General features: G+C 42.0%; 1 protein-coding gene across 3 annotated transcripts in view; it reads right to left on the bottom strand.

The window, feature by feature from the left end:
* The window catches only part of CADM1 (cell adhesion molecule 1), a 334278-nt gene that overhangs the window by 22503 nt on the left and 288954 nt on the right, over nt 1-22821 (bottom strand). For 2 of the 3 annotated variants that reach the window (XM_032641395.1, XM_032641394.1), the window contains exons 6-9: nt 21574-21673; nt 18318-18490; nt 13355-13435; nt 2132-2164 (exon numbers count right to left, since the gene is read on the bottom strand). In XM_032641395.1, coding sequence (XP_032497286.1) covers nt 2132-2164; nt 13355-13435; nt 18318-18490; nt 21574-21673 — 387 coding nt within the window. The remainder of the gene's footprint in view (nt 1-2131; nt 2165-13354; nt 13436-18317; nt 18491-21573; nt 21674-22821) is intronic. The other variant, XM_032641396.1, reaches the window with a different exon arrangement.

Raw genomic sequence — 22821 nt, 5'->3', positions numbered from 1 at the left:
TGTTCAAATACCAGTATCCTAAGATCAGGACTGGCTCCCTAAATTAATTTCTCATTTTTCAGCTCAGGGGACATATTTTTTTTCTGTTATTTTTGTGTGTGTGTGGTACGCGGGCCTCTCACTGTCGTGGCCTCTCCCGTCGCGGAGCACAGGCTCCAGACGCGCAGGCCCAGTGGCCATGGCTCACGGGCCCAGCCGCTCCGTGGCATGTGGGATCCTCCTGGACTGGGGCACGAACCCACGTCCCCTTCATCGGCAGGCGGACTCTCAACCACTGCGCCACCAGGGAAGCCCAGGGGGACATATTTTTTACCTTGAATACCCCACCCAACTCCAAGACCTACAACTATTAGAGTCATATAACTACACAAATGTTACTGAAGGGACCTAGAAAACAGAAGCTTGGAGTCTTGAGATAAATGATCAGTATCTCTTCAAAGATCTCACAGAATTCAGGAATCTTATGATTACATTTGACCCTGGAGTTAATTATAGAAAGCTCAGAACTTAAAGCATCTTAAAAAGAATAGAACAAAAATCTCTTGAACTACATTAAAATAGCCTTAAAGCTCTGAGAATAATCGATAAAAGTCAGGAAGTGCTCAATTAATGATGAAACCTACAAATAACTGAGCTTAATGGAGTGCAGTGTCTGAGATGCAGTGAGCACCATGGGGCATTACCTTGGAAAGTGGAAGTTTTTTACCTAATTGATTTCTCATGATTGTTGGTGTATCTGGCCCTTTAACTAATTTTATGAACTTTTCCCTTTGTGCCAGTGACAGGGAGGGCAGGGGGAGGTGGGTTAGGGTGGGGAGGGATACTGCCCAATACCCAAGTTTGTTTTACTTTCTCAGAATTTTTCATCAGAAGGTCCAAATGTGGGGGTGGTCAGCCAAGCATAAAGGCCTGACCTTCAAGGACGGCTTACACAGCATAGGTTTTGCTCAGAGATTTCTAACTGGTTAAGTCCTCAAATGCAGGTCTGTTTAAGAAGGTCAGTCGTGCTAGGAAGAGCTGTTTCTCTAAAAGTTGAATGAACACCATAGGGTTGGCTGATCACCTCTTGTCATTTAACTGATAGATTTCAATCCTGCAAAATGTGCAAAGCGATGTAAGTAGGCCCTTTACCAAATAATTCCCTTGAATTCAGTTATTAAAATTCAGCCCATTTTTAACTAACATATCTTTCTTCAAAGCACAGTATCGCCAGGGTGAGATGTGAGCTAAGTAATACAGTAATATACAGATGAAACATGAGTCTCATTTTCTGACTGGAGACATTATAGAAAAGTGAATGGACCTATTCCAACCTAGGAAGTCAGTGGAGAAATTCGGAAAAGGATTTCCTCATGCCCCCTGCTGAGCTTTATTTACTCGGTTTTTATGGTTTTTATCAGCTTTTGGCTAACATCCTGACGAGTTTTTTTTTTAGTATTTTGCCTACCAGGTACCCACACACAAATGATTTTTTTTAAAGTCCCAGTTAATGCTGTTGAAATGTACATATGGTATCATTCTTGTTTGAAGATGTTTCCCGCCAAATGGTAGCATAAACTTTTATGCACACATGGAGATTAAGGGTGAACCTGCAAGAGGCCGTGGAGGTAAATATGATAATTAAAGAAGAAGAATGTTCTTCCTCATCCCTACGTCATGAATTTAAACAGGAATCTTCCACCCTGACCTGTCCTTCAGTCTTGACTACTAAGTGACATAAATGACTCCTCTTCAAAATGTACCTAAGATTCTAGCCTATGAACGAAGAAAGCAACTGGGCCTTTAATTCAGATGCTATGATTTTTAGGCAAATATTAGGGTTTTTTTTGGAGTCCCTTATATTTCAATGTCTGGCGGCATTATAGAATTAAGGGCTACGTGCAGCTAAAACTCCTGCAGCCCAGCCAGCCAACAGGGAGGCCTCATCTCAGATTGCAACCATTGAACACTGAACTCACAACAGAAATGACAAGACTCGACACCCTTTCAAGCCTCACAAATTAGAGTATATTTATGAGGTCAGTCTACTCGGAACACAGTTTCCCTTGAAGACTACATTTCTCTTTTTCCCAGGCTTGCCTTGCTGCTCAGCAGTGCTGAGAAGGTAGATAAACAGTAATGTGGTACCAACCGTGGACTGCTGGTTCTGTCGTCGCCGTGGTGTCTACAGACGGGAACAGAGGATTGGAGGAAGGGAAGAAACAGGAGGAACGGCATGCAAAAAAAGGGAAAATGGAAAAAAATGGAACAGATAATATATGAGCAAGCTTTCAAAGAACATCGCGTGACAAGCAATAATAAATGAAAAGCCAAAAGCATTTGAAGTGAGTTGCACTGTTTTAAGACATGCCTTCAGCTCAAAGCTGCGAGCCAGTGAGGAAAACAGTAGATTCTTTGGTTCTGGGGGTCTTGCCAGGATACATCTACTTGCTAGTCAATAGTCAGGGGAACATGCAAAGTGACGAGAAACACCAGTGCAAACTCAGTGACTGGTAGATGGCTCTGAACGCACCAAGGCTCAGGACTGTGACAGAAAAGCTCAGTCGGGAGGCTGGCTGAACAACAGATTCATACATTCAAACATTGCCTTTGTTTTAACCCAACCCACCCAGGCACTCAGGCTTTAGACTGCCAATCAGGCGTCGCTGCACAAATTGCACATTTAGGATCCTTTTATGGCTCATGCGCGGATGCCTGTAGATGAATATACGGGTTCAAGTTTTCCATCCAGTGTGTTATTTCAGCAGGGTTCGGCTGGAACGTTCAATTAACTGGGAGGCCAGGGGAATGAACACGTTAAAGGCTTTCAGATTAGTTTCTATACACACACACACACACACACACACACACACACACACACACACACACGCGCGCACTCATACTCACCACTCAGCCATCCTCCACTCTGCGCATCTTACTATGTTACAATCTAAGGGCAAGAAGTCTCGCATGGAAAACACCCAAGTCCACATAATTTGCCAAATGCCACTTCTCATCATGCGACATTCCAAAAATTAAAGCATCCAGCCGTCCCTTTGCTCACGATCCAGAACCACATTCACTGCTGTGAGCTGCCAGGAGTCCTGCCTTCAGGGTGAATCAGGAGATGGCACGTGAGGTTTTTTCACTGCCAGATGCACTTGTTATGGAAGAAACCGTGGTTTGTCTCTTCTTCTATTTCTAATGCCGTTCAAGTTTTCTCCTTCTACCAGGCTTCAAAACCAGGCCTGCTATACTGGCTCTTCTTCACAGGAAATTCCTCAGGGGGCTCCAGAAATTTTCTTTTTCTTTTTGGCTAGAGGGGAAGTGGGATAAATATCTAACAAAATGCACGGCAACATTCCTCTCCCAGAGTCGTTTTAATACCCCTCTTCTAGCCAACTTCATTCCAATGTCAACCCATCTGGCCGGGTTTTAATTTTCAGTTCTACCTTCTCAAGGTGTCTCCCTCCACGATGCCTTTCTGGCCAGAAAGGAGTGGAGACACTCACACATGAGCTGGTCATGTCGAGCTGTAGTGGGATTCTGGGTTGACACTGCAAGTAGTTACCTGTCCTTTTTTATCATGCAGCTATTTAGCTGGTAATTATTTTCATGAGTTCTGGAGACACCAAAAGACGCTTTTGGACTTGACATAGGCAATGTTTAAATGCACCAGAATGCCAAATGTAACATTTTTTTTTTGGTCCAACGAGACTGGTGCTTCTGATTTATAAATACGACACATGAATTCACACCAGTGTTCCCCTTCAATTCCCCTTTCCTCAGAACCCTAGACCATCAAAAAATCAGAGCCCTTCTAAGGAGCCAGAATTAACGAGAAGTCCGAGAGGCCACTACAGCTTAATATAACTTATAGCTGAGTTTCTGAAGAACAGATGAAGGAAAGAAAAACATAAAATAAACCACACCAGAACGCAATACTTACTTACAAGTCTGTATGCATAAAAAAGCAGTTAAAAAACAATACCGAAAATTGTTCAGATGAAACATCTCTACATCAGATGCTCATGACACGTCTGACACGTCTCCTTACTTGAAACATTCAAGTCAAGTGTTAGTTTGAGGTGCTTTCAATTGTAGGGGCAAAATCAAATGCACATTTGTACAGAAACACTTATATGAAAGTTAATATATTTTATGGCTAGACACTGGCTTCTTTCCAAAATTAATTTAAAAAAAACAATAAACATTTTGGCTCGTTATTTTTGTAGCAGCACTTCTAATATGCTTTATTTTCACCAGGTAAATCATTAGTATAAAATGAAAGAAAGGGGTTGGAGTAAAATCTAAGGGTCCTCAAAAATAATGTCTTAGCATTAACCGACGACTCCCCAATTTACTGTCTGCCTACATCACAACATCACGTCAGCTTTATGACGAAATCAAACTAAGGGAAGCTGGGTGTACACTTCCCTGTGGGTACCAGAGAACAAATGAAGGGAAGTTCACAGTGCAGCCTGCCTCCCCATTCTGGAGATGGGAAATCCATCAATTGCGCCCAACAGGGAAGAGAAAGGGATGTTGAGAAGGAAAACACACAGTTCTAAAACAGTGAAAAGCAAACACATGTTCAAGTCAAACAACAGAGTTACTGCAGCTGGGGATGGCAAAACCAGGGATCAGCAGTGGAGTGGCAGAGGGCAGCAGACACACAGGCTGGGCTACAAAGTTGAGACCGAGATTGAGGGTGGATGGGGGAGTCGCTGATTCCATTTCTCTAAGAGCATCTGGTGTGGTATCTGAACAGAGGCTATTTCAAGTAAAGAATGAAAAAAAAAAAATCTTTAGAAGTGACTTTGTGCTCCCCGCAGGAGAGCACTGTGACAGAATCTAATTCTCCTTCATAATTGCATTACGACGTCATGCAGAAACCACAGACACCCTGGCTCTGAAGTGAGTGCGGCTCTGTGAAGTAGGATTTATTAAGGTATCTTAATCAGGAGACTGGAGAGATGTGCTAGCCCACCCCTGTGAATCAACTTGTGGGGTCACTATATTGTTTGATAACATTCTAAGTGTACAGGCAAAATGCAAACAGTAACTTTCCAATAGAAGATAACGTAGGCTCTAATTAACTTGAATAATGAGAGTGCCTAATTGCCCTAACAGAGGCTGTTTCCAACTTCATTCTGTGGCTGCCTTTAAAAAATAATCTTTGCGCTAGGCCTAGGGGAAAAATAGGTCACAGAAAGTTGAGCTGGACTTACGGTGGTGTAGGGTTATGAAATTAAAAAAGCCTCTTTGAGCTACCGTCTCTTTTAATTTTAAGTACAATGAGGGAGAACTTTATTGTACATTTATTTTATATGGTCAAGAAAAAGCAATCCCATGTTCCTGCAAACCCAGTAAGTGTGTATGGTCTTAATAGTCACTCTCTAGCTGTTTTATGAGTATAATTAAACAAGGTATCCAAGGGCAGGGCCTGCACTGCTATCTGAACGATGAACATTTCACTGAATATCGACTTTCAGTCTCCCAGCCATACAAACAGTTTATGGGACCCTAACCTTGAATACATTAAACGTCACCTATATTTCACCGTGGCAGTATCAGATATTTTCAAAATCAAAAGGCTCAGACAATGTGTCAGATTAGAGACACCATCCATTTAACCAAGTAGCAAAAAAATCCCCAAAACCAAAAACAACAACAACAAAAAAAAACCGCATGCGAGGCAGCTGGGCAATGTTTAGCTGAAACAGTCATGTGTAAGCTCCACTGTAGCACATTCTAATCCTTTCATATGGATCCTCTCCAACTTAGAATTGTTCATTGAGTGTGACAGACTGGGGGTTTAAAACTAATCCATAAATTAGTCCGTGGTCTCAAACACAACGGGTGCCATAAATGAAAATGAAAATCCAGGAACGAAATTAAATTCACAACCTTAAATACTTTTTCTTCTCCAACTGCGCTATGGTACTCCTGCTTTATAATGCCCAGATTCACTGGAAGGCTGCATTTGGGGGGAAGTGGGGACGGTATGAGTAGGCTGTACATTAAAAAATGCATAGGGTAATAACCCAATCTGCTCAAAAGCAGAGCTTAATTGTAAAGAATTTAAATTCTGCCATTTTGATTGTCATAAGCGTAAATGAAAGCATACTAACCAGTCCAGACATATTTTAAGACACTTTCTCTCAGTTTATTTTCTTAACTAAAGTCAATAAGGAGCCAATGGGTTTTCTTAATTGAATTCCCCTTCAGTTTGTGTTATGGAGCTGCTTTAAAGCTAGACGCTAGGGTAGGCAAGGACTTCCCCTGACGGTTTTGTTCTCACGATGGTGCTGTGCTGGCCAATATATATTAAGTATAGTTCCCTCTTTTTCTTTCTTCTTGACATATTTGAAATCTATTGAAAGCAAACATACCTGCTGGAAAATTAAACTTTGAAATTTATCTTCTACTGGTTTCCTGGTTAATTTTCTTTCCATCTATGTTCAGCTTTAATTAAACTCCCATTGCTCAGGGATGGGAGAAATGGATAGGAACGGAACTGAAGCTAAAAGGCCGGAATAGGAGACCCATAAGAAAGCTTTCTTCTGTCTTCCTGTCATCTCCCCTATGAGTGAAGAGACTGTGTGCCACCAAACAGCAGGAAGGGGAGTAGGTTGTTGTTGTTTTTACTTTCTTTTTGGTTAATTTCAAGTTTTGTTAAAAGCTTCTTCAGAATTGTTCACAAGTGCTACTGTACCCCTGAGATCGTCTCATTTGCAAACCAGATGTTCTCAAAATAATAATAATAATAACCACCAGTACCGTGGTTTCATTTAACAAGGAAAACAATTCCTATCCTATGTGTGTCAGTGCTGGGTGAGGCACCGGTGAGGGGAGGAAAAGAGAGGGATGCAGGAGGGTGATGGTGGAGAGAGGGCAGCAGCTCTAGAAGTAGTAGTTTATATTCATCTCCTGGAGGGCTGGGTCCTTCCTGCCAAGTCCTTTATTTCCCACCACTGAGACAGCTCCAACTTTCTCATCCTAAGAAACCTGTATTTATGAGATTATTCTTTTGCACTGCTGTGCATGAATCTTTAGTATGAAAACATGTCAATTCCCTCTCTCTTGGATTATTTTTCAACAAGGAACATAAGAGCATGGAAATGATGATAGAAGCATTAGGAAAAAAAAAAATCTCACTGACTTCCCATCTCTCATTCCTTTTTGAAAGAAATGCAGAATCAGGTGACCTTCATCACTAATTTCTTCCATTCCCTCATAAGTCAATATGGGTCAAAAACTGGTTGGCTATGATGCTATTTGTAATAAGTTTATCATCATCAAAAAAATTAAAATGTACACACTTAAGACAGTGTGGAAAAACATGGTCCACGCACCTCTGGGGCAAAAACTTGGAAAGGGAGCTCATTACAAAACAGGTGGCTCATGAGTGTCTACTAGTGCCCTAATAATATTCTTGTCACCAGGCATACTGGTATGTATATCACTAACATTCGATAAGTATTCAATAAATGAATGAAAAATAGCCTTGATGGAGTAGATGCCAACTCTAGAAAAAAGGCAATTTAGTAAACATTCTAGGATGAGAGATGTGTATTTCCTAGCAACGATGGCTTAATATATATCCCAAATATAAATACACACAACAGACACAAACACTGACGATGGATGCTTAAAGTAAAGTCAGGCCTTCAGGCTTAATTTCCAAAATGCCATTCTTTCTTATCCACATTCTATCCATTCTTTGATGGCACAGACCAAATTCTACGTCTCCTGTGACAGTCTCTTCAATCTTCTGAATCAGCCCTAAGTACACAGTACCTCCGGCTTAAGGAGTTCCAATGGGTATAACCTATTTCCTCAGCTATATTTTAAGGGGTTCCAAGAATTTTCTGTCTCCGTGGGCACTAGCACAGTGCTGTACATATTATGGGTCCTTGATACGCGTTGAATGAATGCCTAAAAGCATTACCCCTTATGTCATGCAGATATCAATAGCACAGAGTAGGAATCATGACGCTAAGACCCTGGAGAACAGACAGTTCTATGTGGAGCAAAGCTCTCTATTGTAATATAGCTGGTCATGCTACAGAGTCAGTCTTAAGACAGGTGTACTTCTTTCCTTTGTATTTAGGAAACTGAAAACATGTGCTTGGTTGTTGAGTTTCCCCAATTTGGCATCCGCCGGAAGGATAAGGGCTGTTCTCACCTTCTTTATTTATGTGACCTGACCCACGTTACACACACAAAAAAGCTTAGGATAGGAGGCTATGAATGCCAAAATAATAATGTGAGCCTCGGGGTGGGACTCACTTTCTCCAAGGTATACTGGGTACTGAGTGATTAGATACCAATAAGAAAAACCTTACTGTTTTCTTTTCCAAGAAACACAAAATATTTAATTGGATATGGACTTTCAAAAAGAGAAAAACTCATTTATAAATGACCTACTTCATTCTTATGAAAGGATTCTTAAATGTGTTTCAGAATTCGGCCCTGTAGCTATTCATTTCTTATTCTAAGGTGATTTTAATTTTTTAATTTATGACAGTCACATGTATAAATGTGACCTACGGGTTGAGCTCCTACTGGCCTGAATTTTATATTTAAGCTGCTAAGGGTGTTTAAAACTGAGTGCTGAGTGTTTTCTATGGTACTTCTCATCAAGCATGTAACTCAGGGAAAAACCAGGCAGAAATAAAACAATATCCACATTAACCAGGTAGGGAAACACAGAATATTTTCCTAAGATGATAGATCCAACTGGCAGACAGGGGCAAAAGCTATCACCAAACACAAAAACAGGTATTTTTATGCACATCTAATATACAAAGTCAACTAATTTCAAAGAAAGTTCAAAACAAAACAAACAACACCCTCCCCCCTCCCCACCCTCCCATAGCAGTAGACTTTCCTTTGATTCTGGGTTTTGAAAGGAATTTGCATGGAGGCCTCTTACCCCAGGTAATGGTTGGCTGTCTCTGTATTTTCACAGAGGATGCCGGGGATGGATTTAAAGTGCAATTTAAATTAGGCATTTTGCTCTCCTATAATATAGCATATACCTTCATGAGTGAAACCACACGGACAACTTGATATTAAAAAAAAAAAAAGGGAGTGGGGGTCTGCCAGTAGCAATAGTCAAAACAGAAATATATGGTCAGAAGATTAACGTACGTGAAAGAGAACAGAGACACCAAAGAATCTTATGGGAAATCACAGGAGGCTCTGCGCGGCTCCCATCCCAATTTTATCCCTCAGATGGTTTCTTATTTGGAAAGCGATTCTAATGACATCAGTGGCTGAATAGTTATAAAACCATAACAATGTTGATATGGCAAATTGACATCAAATACTCCTTTCAGTACTCTAGAGTCTGCAAAAATCTTCTGCAGGTGAATCTACCTTTAGATGTGGCCTTCACAGGTAAGTCAGGAGAGCTTCCCCACGCAGGACAGATGGGAGGCATAGGTGCCCTGCTCTTCCCACCCACCTGTGATTCTGGGTGGGCAGCATCGGGTCAGATTGGGCTTACAATTCCTCTTTTTCAAGGGCCTCCAGGATGAAGATTTAACATATTTTGAGGGAGTCAGGCGACTGGGAACTCACGAAGGCCTGCCTCCCTAACAGGGAGAACAATTCAATTATTCTGGTTATGAAAGATAAAAGATAACACTGGAACACTTCCTTTCAGAGACATCAGAAATCAACTATGACCTTTCAAGTTTAAAAACATTTTTCGATTGCATTTAAAAACAATTTGTACGTTTTTCTTGTAATGGAACGCTGACCTACGCAATGGGTTTCAGTCACTGCATTTGCCTGGGAGAAAAGAAGTAGATGCCCGTGGGCTTCCTCTTCCTCGTAGTTTTTTTTTAAGCTGAGGCTTTATGTTAGTATCACTAGATTTAGCTGTTGAAGCTTTTAAGGCTAATGGTGGCTGTAATGTACCAAACAGTACAAGAGAGGAGAAGAGTGGAGATTAATTTAGCTCTCCATTTGTCAGGATTCAGTCTGGAAGATTTCTTAGGAACCAATCTAAATCTAGGGGATAGTCTGGACCTTTAAAATGGGACACGGAATCATTCAGCTCCATAACCTTTAATCTGTTTGAAGAAAGGACCAAATGTTAAATTCCACAAGTACACTTTCTGGGCAAGATAAATATATATAAGACTGCTTGTTAAGACACAGCAAGCCTGTAAGATCACATCCATTAAGGCAGTGGATTCTACAATGTTGTTTTAGTGGCAATTTTAGTGTAACGACTCTTGGGTGTGCCAGTGAGAATCAGGGCATTCATCACCACAAATGCATTTTGTGTGTAGAGCAGGTTCAGCTGCTAACATCAAGAGGCCAAAGTGCACCTATGAGATCATCTTATATTACCTCGAGCAAAGAGGCCAGGAGGAGAGGAAGAGGAGAAGACAAGTCCCTATAAAGGTACCTGTGATGTGGACAGAAATATAGCATTGTTTGTTTTTAAAATTTCCTCTTAAATGGAGTCTCTGTGGTTGTAACTGTGATAACAGTGAGTTGTAGCTGTTTGAAGACGTGAGATTAGCTTTAGTCTGGAGTGAAGGTTTAGGAGCTGTGAACTGAAGCACCTCTGCTGAGTCTCTGAGATTGATGGTGAGGGGGGAGGAGTTCAGGGAGTGTTAAGAAAGGTCTTTTTTAAAAAAGCCTAAGCTAGTGAGAGGCCAGCCACAAATGAAAAGTGCTGTTCCATATTAAATCCAAAAATGGGCAGAAGACCTAAATAGGCATTTCTCCAAAGAAGATATACAGATTGCCAACAAACACATGAAAGGATGCTCAACGTCACTAATCATTAGAGAAATGCAAACCAAAACCATTATGAGGTATCATCTCACAACAGTCAGAATGGCCATCATCAAAAAATCTACAAACAATAAATGCTGGAGAGGGTGTGGAGAAAAGGGAACCCTCTTGCACTGTTGGTGGGAATGTAAATTGATACAGCCACTGTGGAGAACAGTATGGAGGTTCCTTAAAAAACTACAAATAGAATTACCATATGATCCAGCAATCCCACTACTGGGCATATACCCTGAGAAAACCATAATTCAAAAAGAGTCATGTACCAAAATGTTCATTGCAGCTCTATTTACAAGAGCCAGGAGATGGAAACAACCTAAGTGTCCATCATCGGATGAATGGATAAAGAAGATGTGGCACATATATAAAATGGAATATTACTCAGCCATAAAAAGAAACAAAATTGAGCTATTTGTAATGAGGTGGATAGACCTAGAGTCTGTCATACAGAGTGAAGTAAGTCAGAAAGAGAGAGACAAATACCATATGCTAACACATATATATGGAATTTAAGGGGAAAAAAATGTCATGAAGAACCTAGGGGTAAGACAGGAATAAAGACGCAGACCTACTGGAGAACGGACTTGAGGATATGGGGAGGGGGAAGGGTGAGCTGTGACAAAGCGAGAGAGAGGCATGGACATATATACACTGCCAAACGTAAGGTAGATAGCTAGTGGGAAGCAGCCGCATAGCACAGGGAGATCAGCTCTGTGCTTTGTGACCGCCTGGAGGGGTGGGATAGGGAGGGTGGGAGGGAGGGAGACGCAAGAGGGAAGAGATGTGGGAACATATGTATATGTATAACTGATTCATTTTGTTGTAAAGCAGAAACTAACACACCATTGTAAAGCAATTATACTCCAATAAAGATGTTAAAAAAAAAAAAAGAAATGTGGTATTTATGCCGAATGAATGAAGGTCTTGACCGCCTTAAAATGTAAACCTGACCTAGACGGAACCTTCTACAAGGAGAGGTCATCAAGGCTGGCTCACACCAGCCTTCTTCTTTGCAGAAGACAACTTCTGCAAAGAAAAAACAGACCACAGAAAGGTTTTCTTAATGGGTTCACACATGCAGAGCAGTGGCGAAAGGGGTGGTGTAAATTACACTGCCATCCAAAGGGCCGTTCATAGGAAACTATGAAAACCTGGTAACAGCAGCTCAAGCTTAATTGGTTTACCACCCAGATAAGAGGTAAGAAATCATGAAAGGTAAACACCTGGTCCGCAGCAAGGAAAGTTGTTAGCATGGTTGCTCTGGAAATCAGTCAGGGAGGAGCATCTTTGTTGCGCTTATTAAGGATGCAGAAAGTGGGAGGAATCTCTCTGCACTGCTAACAAACTGAGTTTACTTAAGAAGCAGAAGAAACTAACAAAAAGCTAAAAGGGAAATACACAGAGACAAGAATTTAGGAAGCAGCCTGGATGGAGCCGAGTTTAGGGTGAGACACAAAAACCAACTGATGGATTTTCAGAAGCTTTTCAATTAAGTGCAGGCACTGATGTTTTCGCAAACATCATTCAGAACCATGCTCTCTAGTGGCTTATTTAAAGGTTCTTTGTTCCACTCTAATGGTTAGAAAGGTGAAGAAAACTGAAATTAGACAATCTATTGTTATATTTCATAAACCGATGAGGCCTCCTCTTTCACTGAACACTTAGAATTTTCATCATGTCTATCACACCAACTCCTGTGGAAACTGAAAATGTCTCCGGAAAGTCAATGTAAAGGATGGCCTTACCTAAGGAAATCTTGCACGTCTAGTCGACGTGGTGCGGCCATAACCTTTCCCACCCTGGTCGGCAGAGAAAACAACAAGTCTCCCGGACAAGCGACATCAAGCACTGAGAGCCGCTGGGGACCAACCAGGAAGGGGCTGGAGGACATAACCTCCTCCCTCAGTGACGGTCAGAGAAAGGAGACTGCGAAGCTCACTTTGAATAGGAGTTTCAGACAGTCCAAAGAGCTAAACCACAGAGTGACAACCGCAGTGGCTCCTCCAGTGTTTAATGGAGGGCAGGAAGGGGTACTCGAGTGCCCAGAGTGGAACAGACGGTGACTCCCCAGGTGACACACGGTCAGTGGGTACTCTCTGGGGCAGGAAGGATGATGCATTTAGGAACATGGCCCACGTGGACATGTTAAAGGGTGTGTATTTTCCTTCACGTGGATTAAGATGAAATTAAGGCAAGAAGAAGATCCAAAGCCGGGATACTTACCATTTCGTCAACCGTGGCTCAGCACAAGCTATCCGCGTGTTGTCTAAGAGCCAGGCTGCCATTTCCCCCCTAGCATTTTTCTTTGCATGGTGATGCTTAAAAAAGAATTCTGCAAAATATCTGATCTACTGTTAAATGCTTGGATGTTAAAGTCTTTTCTGAGGTCCTTAAGAGTCGACTTGAGAACACAGTATCTAATGTCTTTCAAGTTCCCAAATAAAGGAATAATTCCATTTCAAGGAGTTAAAGGGGCCTTTTAGGCTTCTTGTTATACATACCAGAAAGACAGTGTACATTCAGGACATCTGCAATGGCAATGAAGGTACCATACCTGCGATGATGGTAAGGATGGTGGTGGTGGTGGTGGTGGTGGTGGTGGTTGTTGTGAGAGGAGGGATAGTTGTGGGGGGATCTGGATAAAGAAAAAAAGGAGAATCAAACCCACAATGCTGAGCACAGCGGTGATCAGTAACGACACAACAAAGGCGTGAAGATGCTGACATGTTGTTTGATGACTTCTCCCTTTAAAAACCAAAGACTCCCCCCGCCGCCCCAGCCCTGCAAAAATTTATGTCTTATAATCATAACCCAAGGCCTTATTCGGAAGAGCTAAGAAAAGAAGAAAAGAGATTTGGGGGCTTCCCTGGTGGCGCAGTGGTTAAGAATCCGCCTGCCAATGCAGGGGACACGGGTTCGAGCCCCGGTCCGGAAAGATCCCACATGCCGTGGAGCAACTAAGCCCATGCGCCCCAACTACTGAGCCTGCGCTCTAGAGCCCACAAGCCACAACTACTGGGCCCACGCGCTGCAACTACTGAGCCCGCACACCTACAGCCCGTGCTCTGCAACAAGAAGCCACCGCGATGAGAAGCCCGCGCACCACGACGAAGAGTAGTCCCCGCTCGCCGCAGCTAGAGAAAAGCCCACGCATAGCAATGAAGACCCAACGTAGCCATAAATAAATAAATAAATAAAATAAATTTTAAAAATTAAAAAAAAAAAGAAAAGAGATTTGTATCAATGAAGTGAACTAGGGATGAGGAGATGAGAAGTAGAGAAGGGAGGAAAAATCAAAACATATGACACGCCCCCCCACCCCCATCCGATTTCAAAGGGTGAGGTTAGACCAACTCAGCCCCTGAGAGGGTCCGACGGTTGTCATTTCGTTTTATGCTTTCACCGGTGGGAGAAAGGAGGAGATGGCGCTGATCTATCTAAAGGGCTCCTATCGGACAAGGGAAAGTGTGCGCCTGCCTCTTGGTCTCTGACTGTTAACGTCATTATTCTCTATCAATACATCCCAGCAGGAAGTAAAACTACTTCTATACTTGTAATAAATACACAGAAGAGAGAATGTCACCACTAAATATCAAGTTCCAGGCATGTGAGATTTTACTGAGATTTTATTTTCTAAAAGTCAATAAATTTTACAACTTATAAATATTAATCAGTTCGGTGCCTTTGCTCAAGCCTGACCTACGTGGGCGACAATGATAAAACTGAAGAATGTTTCCAGGTTGTAAACAAGAGAATTAAATATAAAAAAGGCTTAACCCTCCAAGACAGGAATCCGATAGGGAATCCTCTGTCAGGTGTCTGATATACTGTATATTCTTCTATCATCTCCAAAATTATTTGGGGGAAAAGAGAAGGCAAATATGAAAAAGGAAAAAAAAAATCTCAGCCCAACTGATCAAACTGAATGTGTTAAATTGTCAGCAAGGCTTTGACCTAAGCAATCATTCTGCTAAAATAGAGCGTAAGACGATTTGAAGGCTTTTGATTTTAAATTTTATCTAACGCCCGTCAACTTTTTCTCCCTGACACATCTGGTGTCCTTTTATCTCCAAGTGAGCTCTCAGACTGTCTAATTAATACATCCAAACTTTAATTATATACCGTGTCTTTATTGGGTTTGGCGGAACTTCCTGGAAGTTTATGAAAACATTATCTTGGCGTTTGGTTATGAGGTCTGCTTAAAAGATTCCTACCGTTGATCAATAATCAGTTTTAATTTTCCTCACAAACTTCTCTCACACGTACACAAATGTACGAATTTGACAGGGAAGAATCAAGAGCAAACCTGTCTGTTTTAGGGGAGACTCTGTTCATTGAAGTTGGGGATGCCAGCAGTTTAAACAACTATTGAAAGCAGCCTCACACATGAGTGCAAAAAAAGAATCCATTTAAAAAAAAAAATCTCATTCTCTTCCAAGAAGTATAAATGATTCATAATTTCAAACTACCTTGTTAGAAGAAGAACGGACAGTACACGTTCAGTCTTGCTTTTTGGAGTACTTTCTTATGGAGGCCACAGGTGGGGAAGCATCTTGTGACCTGGGAGACCACTGGATGCACCTACATCCTGCGGCAGGTGCAGGTACAGGTGCAGATAGGGACACAGGTGACCGAGGGGCACCGGTCCCTGAAGACAACCTGCTCTCTCCACGCCCCAATTCAGCTGTACCCAGAGATGTGCCTTCTCTGTTCTGATTCAATGACAATATTTATCACTGAAAAGGAACATCTGTAGCTGGTATGCTACAATGCTATTTCTGTCTCTATTTCAAAAAGTATTGGCACAAAATGTGCGATGTCCACAATACAATCAAAGTGCACCTGAAGGTGATTTGAAATTACCATTACCAACAGGAGTGGAACAGAGACTGACTAACGAGGGCAGAGACTTCAGAAAAAAGGTCACTAGTTCCTTTCATTTTGTGAAAATCACACACTTCCAATTATTTTCATCACTACTGGGGTAACTTGTCCTTCACATGTGGCTCAAGTGACCTAAATGAATTAGATTCCGTTACCAGGTGTAATGCCTAGATCATTTCTAGCGATAAGAGCAACGTGAGGTCACTATTTAAGAAAATACAGAGTTGGAGTTAATAAGCTATGTTTGACACATAGACACTAAAAGAACAAGACCAACTGGGGCTCAGGCGCTAACCAGATAGATTCGCCAAGTATAGAAGTTACCTCTAGAGAATTAAACATTTTAAAAGCATGTTAACTCTGAGTTCATAAAGAACTTTGAAAGCTACTGTAGTAGGACAATAAATTGGCTTTGAAAAGAAAACCTACTCACCATCTTCTCAAACTGCTAGAATATTTTATTACTAGACAAGCAACACCTCAGGTGAGTGTTCTAGCCTGTCATCCCAAGCATTACTGCTAGTACAGGTTATGGGAGGGAGGTAGCATATTGTGGATCTAGCAGGCGAAGTGCACCATCTTGGGTTGGGGAGATAGGTGGAGGTAGATGTGCTTGCCTACATGGGCAGGTCTCTGTTTCCTGGCTTTCAAATAATGCATTCTGGCCCAGCGAGTTCATTCCCAAACGACAATCTTGCATTGGAGGGAACTGTTCTACCGGGAAGCAGAGAGAGTAAGAGAAACTACAAAGAAAGACACACATTTCACTGTAGACTTTAGAGTCAAAGTTATCGTGGCTCTGAAACATATTTAGTAACCATGTGAACTTGGGCAACTTATGTGACCTTTCTAAGCTTCCTTTTATCATCTGTAAAATGGGATGATGATGGCGCTTACCTCGTCATGTTATCGTGGAGATCAGAGGTGATCGTGCATGTAAAACTATCACCCTAGCGCATGGAACGAAGTGAGCAAGCCCTCAATAAATGCTAGCCAGAGCTAGGATCCAAAATTATTCAAATCTATCTATCAAATCCACAAAACGCTTCTCATCTTGAGATGTCGGAACAGTGGGTACAATAAGTCAAAATTGTTTTTCCAGATAACTGAGTCTTCTGAATCAAGGAAGCACATAATAGACTGGTGGAAATTTGTCTCTGCTTTTCATAATCTGCCGTTTTAAAGAAGAGCTGAATGAAAGTCGTCTGTAAACCTGGATTAACAGCAAGGCTGGGGCCTCGCATGAGGCTCAGACCCTGATGTTGAGCATGGGAAGGATGTAGAAGCAAAAGGGGGATGGCTGGAAACGGGGCACTCGGCACCTCCTTGCACCTACACGGAGAGCCATTCCCTTCACTCTGATCTCCTTAACTACCAGGGAGAATTAATGCTATTATGTGTAGACCGCAGACAACATGGGTAGTGTGCAAAGAAATCACACCTCAGAAGTCTGTACATAAAGTGATTAGATGTGAGCCTTTAACTTTGCACTATGCTAAGGAAAACAAAACTCAGGTACAGGCTAAGGATTATATTTTAATATCCATGTAGATATGAGGTAAAGCATGCTTCTATTTCATCAAAGAGACTGCTACTCCTATTTTCTTCATGAGGAAAGTGGCCAGGTTCTAAGACGTTATGGTGTAAATATCCCATATGTAGATTTACATGTGTATATGTGTATATTCACATACACTTACACTTGGATTATTTACATGGCTCACATGAAGAGAGAAATGCACACACATGTTCATATATTTACAAGATACTGAAATCGTCATGCCTATGGTTACTCATTCCGTGTCATGTCAGCTCATGACTATTTTTCCTGGTGTAAAAGTAACTGAGAGAGTCAACTGGACAGAAGAGACTCAATTCGTCATCATAAGACTAGACAGGCAGTGCACTCCTCAACTAAACAGAGAATATTCACCAGACACAAAATTGACCATGAGCTATAAAATGGGAAATAAGTTTAAAATGGCTGGTACAAGTAGGTGCACGATAAGTATTTGTTGACTAGAAAGTGAAATTCATGATCATATGCTTTAATAATCCTGCAAAAAGAGATTAAGAAAACAGACCAATTTTTTAAAAAAGCACTTCTGTCTAAAGCAGTAGCTATAGGTGGTTAACAGAGCTACCAAGGACCTTCTATTTTTTTTCCAAGTATTTGCGGGCTTGCGACATATGGAATGTAATAGCTTCATGCTGAAAGGAGGACAGTTGTGCTCATCAAAGCAGGAGAAAGGCTAGCCCAGGTATCATCGGAAAATACCACTGGGAATAGACTTTCTGAGCTGAAAAGCCATTAATTGGTAAGGTTGGATTTCGCAGTCATTATTTCTAACATAATCTCCATAGCGTGCGCCTGAGGACAGAGCTTTCCTACTCAGCATGACCAGAGCCTGTGATCTAGAGGGAAGCCCCCAGGATTAGAAGGGGAGAAGAAAAGTTGCTGTCCTCCTAGTGGTAGCACTGGGGTCCACCTTGGGCCAGGCTTCTTTAATTCTTGAAGGAAACAAACTGTTTTTTTTGGTTTTCAACTTGACCAAAAGCTCTAGGAGTGAATCACAAGCAGCAGCTACATAATAAATGAGTCAAATGGAAGAGGGCTTCGTCTTCTCACGTACCGTATACATACAGCATATAATCCGAATGAGCTTTCCCCACTATGTTGGAAGCCTCACAGCGGTATGTACCATTATCTGTTTTGTTTAGGTTATTGATGAACAGGTTGGGCCCCGACAGTACGGCGTGTTGAGGCATTTCATCATCGACTCTCACCCAAGTTACCATCACAGGCCTGCAGAGGGAATGGGAGAGAGACAGGGTGCATTATGATTTCCCACCAAGATGTCTGCATCAAACCTCTTACCCACACAGTAAATGAATCCCATGCAGGATGACACAATTAAAGAGGACTTATTTTAAGTTCAGAGAATTACAGCTGTGAAGGCTTCACAAATCTGTTTGGAATATCATTTTTTAAAAAATATTATCAGGTGTTGAAAAACTTTCAACAGACCAGAAGCAGGAGTCTCATTATTTCCAATTCATCTTCAACAAATCTGCAAATAAACTAATGTGCCCTATTTTTATGCCCTGCTGTGTGCTTTCACACCAATTCAGACAGGACAGAGCTCACCCATTGTTAATCATCTCATTAATTAGGGGGAAAAAAAATCAAATCCTGGGCTAGTGGTACATGCATTAATCTCATGGTTACTAACACGCCGAGATAGTGGCATAGAAAGTTGTGAGATTTAAGTGGATTTCGAGTTTCACAGAAAGGAGTGGACTTTTGCAGCTGAATAGTGCTTTCTTTGGCCTCTGCTGTTTGAAAAAAAATTACCTCTTCTCATTCTGGAAAGATGTAATCACTTCCTGTCCCCTTACCCCCTACCCGTAACACACCCTCCGCCGACCCAAGACCCCACCGCACCTTCCGAGGCCCCAAGCCACCTTATCTATGTGTTCCTTGGCAAAATACCTGTCTTCCCTGGCTCTCCAAGGCCCTCACACTGCTCCCCTTCCCCTGTGTGTGCACCTGCAGGCCCCCAGCTCGAGGGACAGGCTCCCGGATCAATGGCTGTGGAGTGACAGCAACTCCACGTGAACTCCTGGGGTCCTACGGCACTTGCTCATCAGAGGGGAGTTTATTTTCGTGATTTAAAGACCACATTTGTATCCATCAGGAAAAAGCAAATTTCACAAGATGCTCCAGGGCCCAAATTGCACACACACCGAGTCTTTTTCAAACTCAGTGAATTTATAATCCTTCAAGGCAGCCCCTATGAAATCGAGGCCACATCTAGGGCTGGGCCTGAAAGCTGCCATTTCCCAGGCAGGGCCACAGAGATTCGAGCACAGAAGCAGCTTCCTTTCATTTTCTGCACTACCGCTAGGAGCAGCATCAGAACCAAAGACCCGCGCTTCATATGAATGGGCGCTCGAGACAGCCCTGTCAAGTAGCATTCCGGTTTTCCAATGGGATGTGAAGTCGCAGTTCTTCTTTAATGACACATGGGTTTGTTATCACAACCCCGTAAATTATTTTAAAATGAGCCCTGCATCCGTCCTCCTCGCAGGCAATGGCGAACGGCTCTGCCTGGCAATCAGACCTACTGTCCCGCTGCTTGAAACCATCAGTGGGGGTAAATGCTGAGAACATTCACAGCATTTAACGGCAAGTTAAATTACCATTTTTACTGTATGCAAGTTCTTGAGAAAATAAATAGGTGATATGCTAGAAGGGCTAGCAGTCAAGTAACCCGTGCTCTTCTCAGACAACCGTGGACCCGGGCCGACTTGAGAGGAACAAGCAAATACCCTCTCTGGCATCAGTGTCCCGAAGGAGACATACAATTTACTGTCCCCGTGGCACATGCAACTGAACACAGTACCTTCTTCAGGGGAAAAAAATATAGAAACAAAATAGAGGTTAGCAAGCCATAGACTGTAAATGTAGTTAATGTGGCTGGTACTGTAAGTGGCAAGAGGCCTGAGAGAATTTTTTTTTTTGCCACTGGATCGTTTTGGAAGGAAGGCAATTTGCTACCTGGGGCCTAATTCAAACAGTTTACACAAAGAAAGAGCTGAATCTTTTGCAGTGTTCAAAGCAGAAGACTGCTCTGGTAAAGCTGGAAGTACTTAAAACCAAATAACTTCGAAACACCCAAGGAAAAGCGAAGCAGAAGCAAGACCATCTCCTCCTTCCTAAAGGCCATCTTTACAACTCCAAACGGTGAGTAGAGAGAGAAGCAAATCCTCGCCCCTGGAGAAGGACACACAAAATAGGGAGGGCTGACGTGGGAAGACAAAGACAGCCCACTGCAGCCAGGCTCCCCTCCGGCTCTCTGTTCTCTCAGAGATCAGCGCTTAGCTGTCATGGGGAGAATTCTTTCCGAAGACTTGGGGGAAGCTTTGCGCAAATGCTCTGAGGTCCTTGTATGAATATGCTAGTTTGCAAAACTCTGAGAGGGGGATAAAAATCATAGCGAGGGGACAGCAGAGGGAGCTCAATGCTGGTTTTTGTTGGGGGCCAATAAAATCTGACTGCTCCCCATCACTACGTTGACCTGTTGTTCCACGTGAAATGGATTGCTTTTTCCCTCGGAAACAGTTAAAAACAATTTTCACTCTATTAGAAAGATGAAAGGATTCTTCCTCCTCCCCAAACAAAACGGAAGAATAGCTAAAGTGGTACCACCACATGGCTTTTGCTTTATTAGTGATAATACATGTAGTTTCTCGAATTCACTTTCATTAATTTAGCAGGGGCAAGTGAAGTAACTTTTTTTACACTTTTCGATAAAATAAGAGTGTGAGTTTTTTCCCTTATGCAGTATGTATACATATTCCTTGAGAAAAATTCCCAAACCATTCCTCACTAACAAAACTATTTTTAGTAGTCACTTTTCCTTGAGGGAAGAAGCAAAATGAAAAGTAAGGCAAATTCATTTGCCTACAGCTGGCCCTACACACAGCAGCTTAATTTAAGTCTGAAAACCATCTTTCCAACGGCTTAGTTAGACATTAACACAGAAGGTAGCAGACATATCATTAGATTGTGGGCACACTACAAATTTATTAGGATTATTTTATGTGGGCGAGAGAAAATAGTTCTGACAGTCATGTTGATGATAATAAAAGAGAATTCGCTGAGATTTCAATCTTAGCTGGCGTTTCATTTTTCTCCCAATCTTCACCCTTAGGAACCACAGATATTTATTCCCTTTTTCACTGAATATTCTTTTAGTTCCTGAAAAATCTTCCATCCTTTACAGCAGGAGACAGGTGACAGGCCAATGAGTTGTGAACGCACATCTGTGTGTTGTGACATTTACTGCTCCTGACCCTCTGCCAACCTTGGCCTTCAGAACTTACTGGGGCTTCCCGATGGCTTCACATGTTAACTCAAGCGCGTCCCCTTCCCGGGTTAGGCCTTGTAGAGGATAAGTCATCTGAATATGCACTTGAGGCTTATCTGTGTGACAACAACACAAAGTATAATGTTTAGCAAATGATATCATCAGGCAGAACCAGACTTGCACGCTGTCACAAACCCCATACTGCCAGCACTCACGCGCTTCTCATCCTCATGCCTTCAGTAAAATCCTTCTAATTGGTAAGTAATCCTGGCATTTGCTCAAATTAAACTGACTAATAACTCTAAGAAGTGAACCACAAATAGATAAGAGATTCATAAGCCAACCACGCCACATCAAACATTTCCTGTGAAATACATTTTGTTACATTTAAGTTTATCTCCAGACTCACTCAAGCTAAAGGAAACTCATTTGCCTTCACGCTGAGGTGAAGCCACAGATATCTGCGGTGCTCAGAACTGATACATTCTATCATAGATCATATATTACTATCTGTGCTCAGAACTGATACAGTTTATCATAGATCATATATTACTATGTGACAATATGTTGTGACACTGCATATTAATAAGTTTGCCACTTCTGTGCTCTTGTTTTCAAATGGGAAAGGCAAAGCTTCTGAATTCCACTCAAATGTCTAAGAATAAAGAACTGGGAGGTTTTGGTGGCCCCTAATGAAACTCTATGATGGCTCAACGTAAACATATCAGAAGGAAGGAAACTGACGGTTACCGAGTCTACTATGGTAGGAACGGTCCTTGGTGGTGGAAAAAGCCCAGTTTTAGGGACGAGAACATTGGTACCTAGAGAATGATGTAGGTTGTCCAAGGTCATAGAGGTAGCATAATGAGAGGCAGCCCCATGAAATGTATGTTTGGAGGGATTATTGATTCAAACCCACATTTCCCAATGGCAATCCATAATTAAAGCCAAGTATACCGAGTATAGCTTCCTAATGCAGTCAGGTATTTAGGTATTCCTAAGTGATGTATTCCTAGGCGTAAGTGAATACTTCAGTGATGTGGGTATTCTTATTTCCACTAGCTATTTAAAAACTGTGTTTGTGAGTTTGTGGGGCTGTGGGTATGAGAGAGGAACGCTAGGAGGTACAGGGAATGGGGAGGGAAGGGGGAGGGGTTGGAATTAACTTAGATACACACACAAATACATTTACAAATAAAACCTGAATGGAATTGGGAGGGTTTTTATTCCCCCTTTGCCAAACTAATAAGCTATTAAGCCCTAA

This window comes from Phocoena sinus, chromosome 8 (genome assembly GCF_008692025.1).
Source record: "Phocoena sinus isolate mPhoSin1 chromosome 8, mPhoSin1.pri, whole genome shotgun sequence".
Classification (NCBI taxonomy): domain Eukaryota; kingdom Metazoa; phylum Chordata; class Mammalia; order Artiodactyla; family Phocoenidae; genus Phocoena; species Phocoena sinus.
This window is presented reverse-complemented; position numbering and strand designations above follow the sequence as displayed.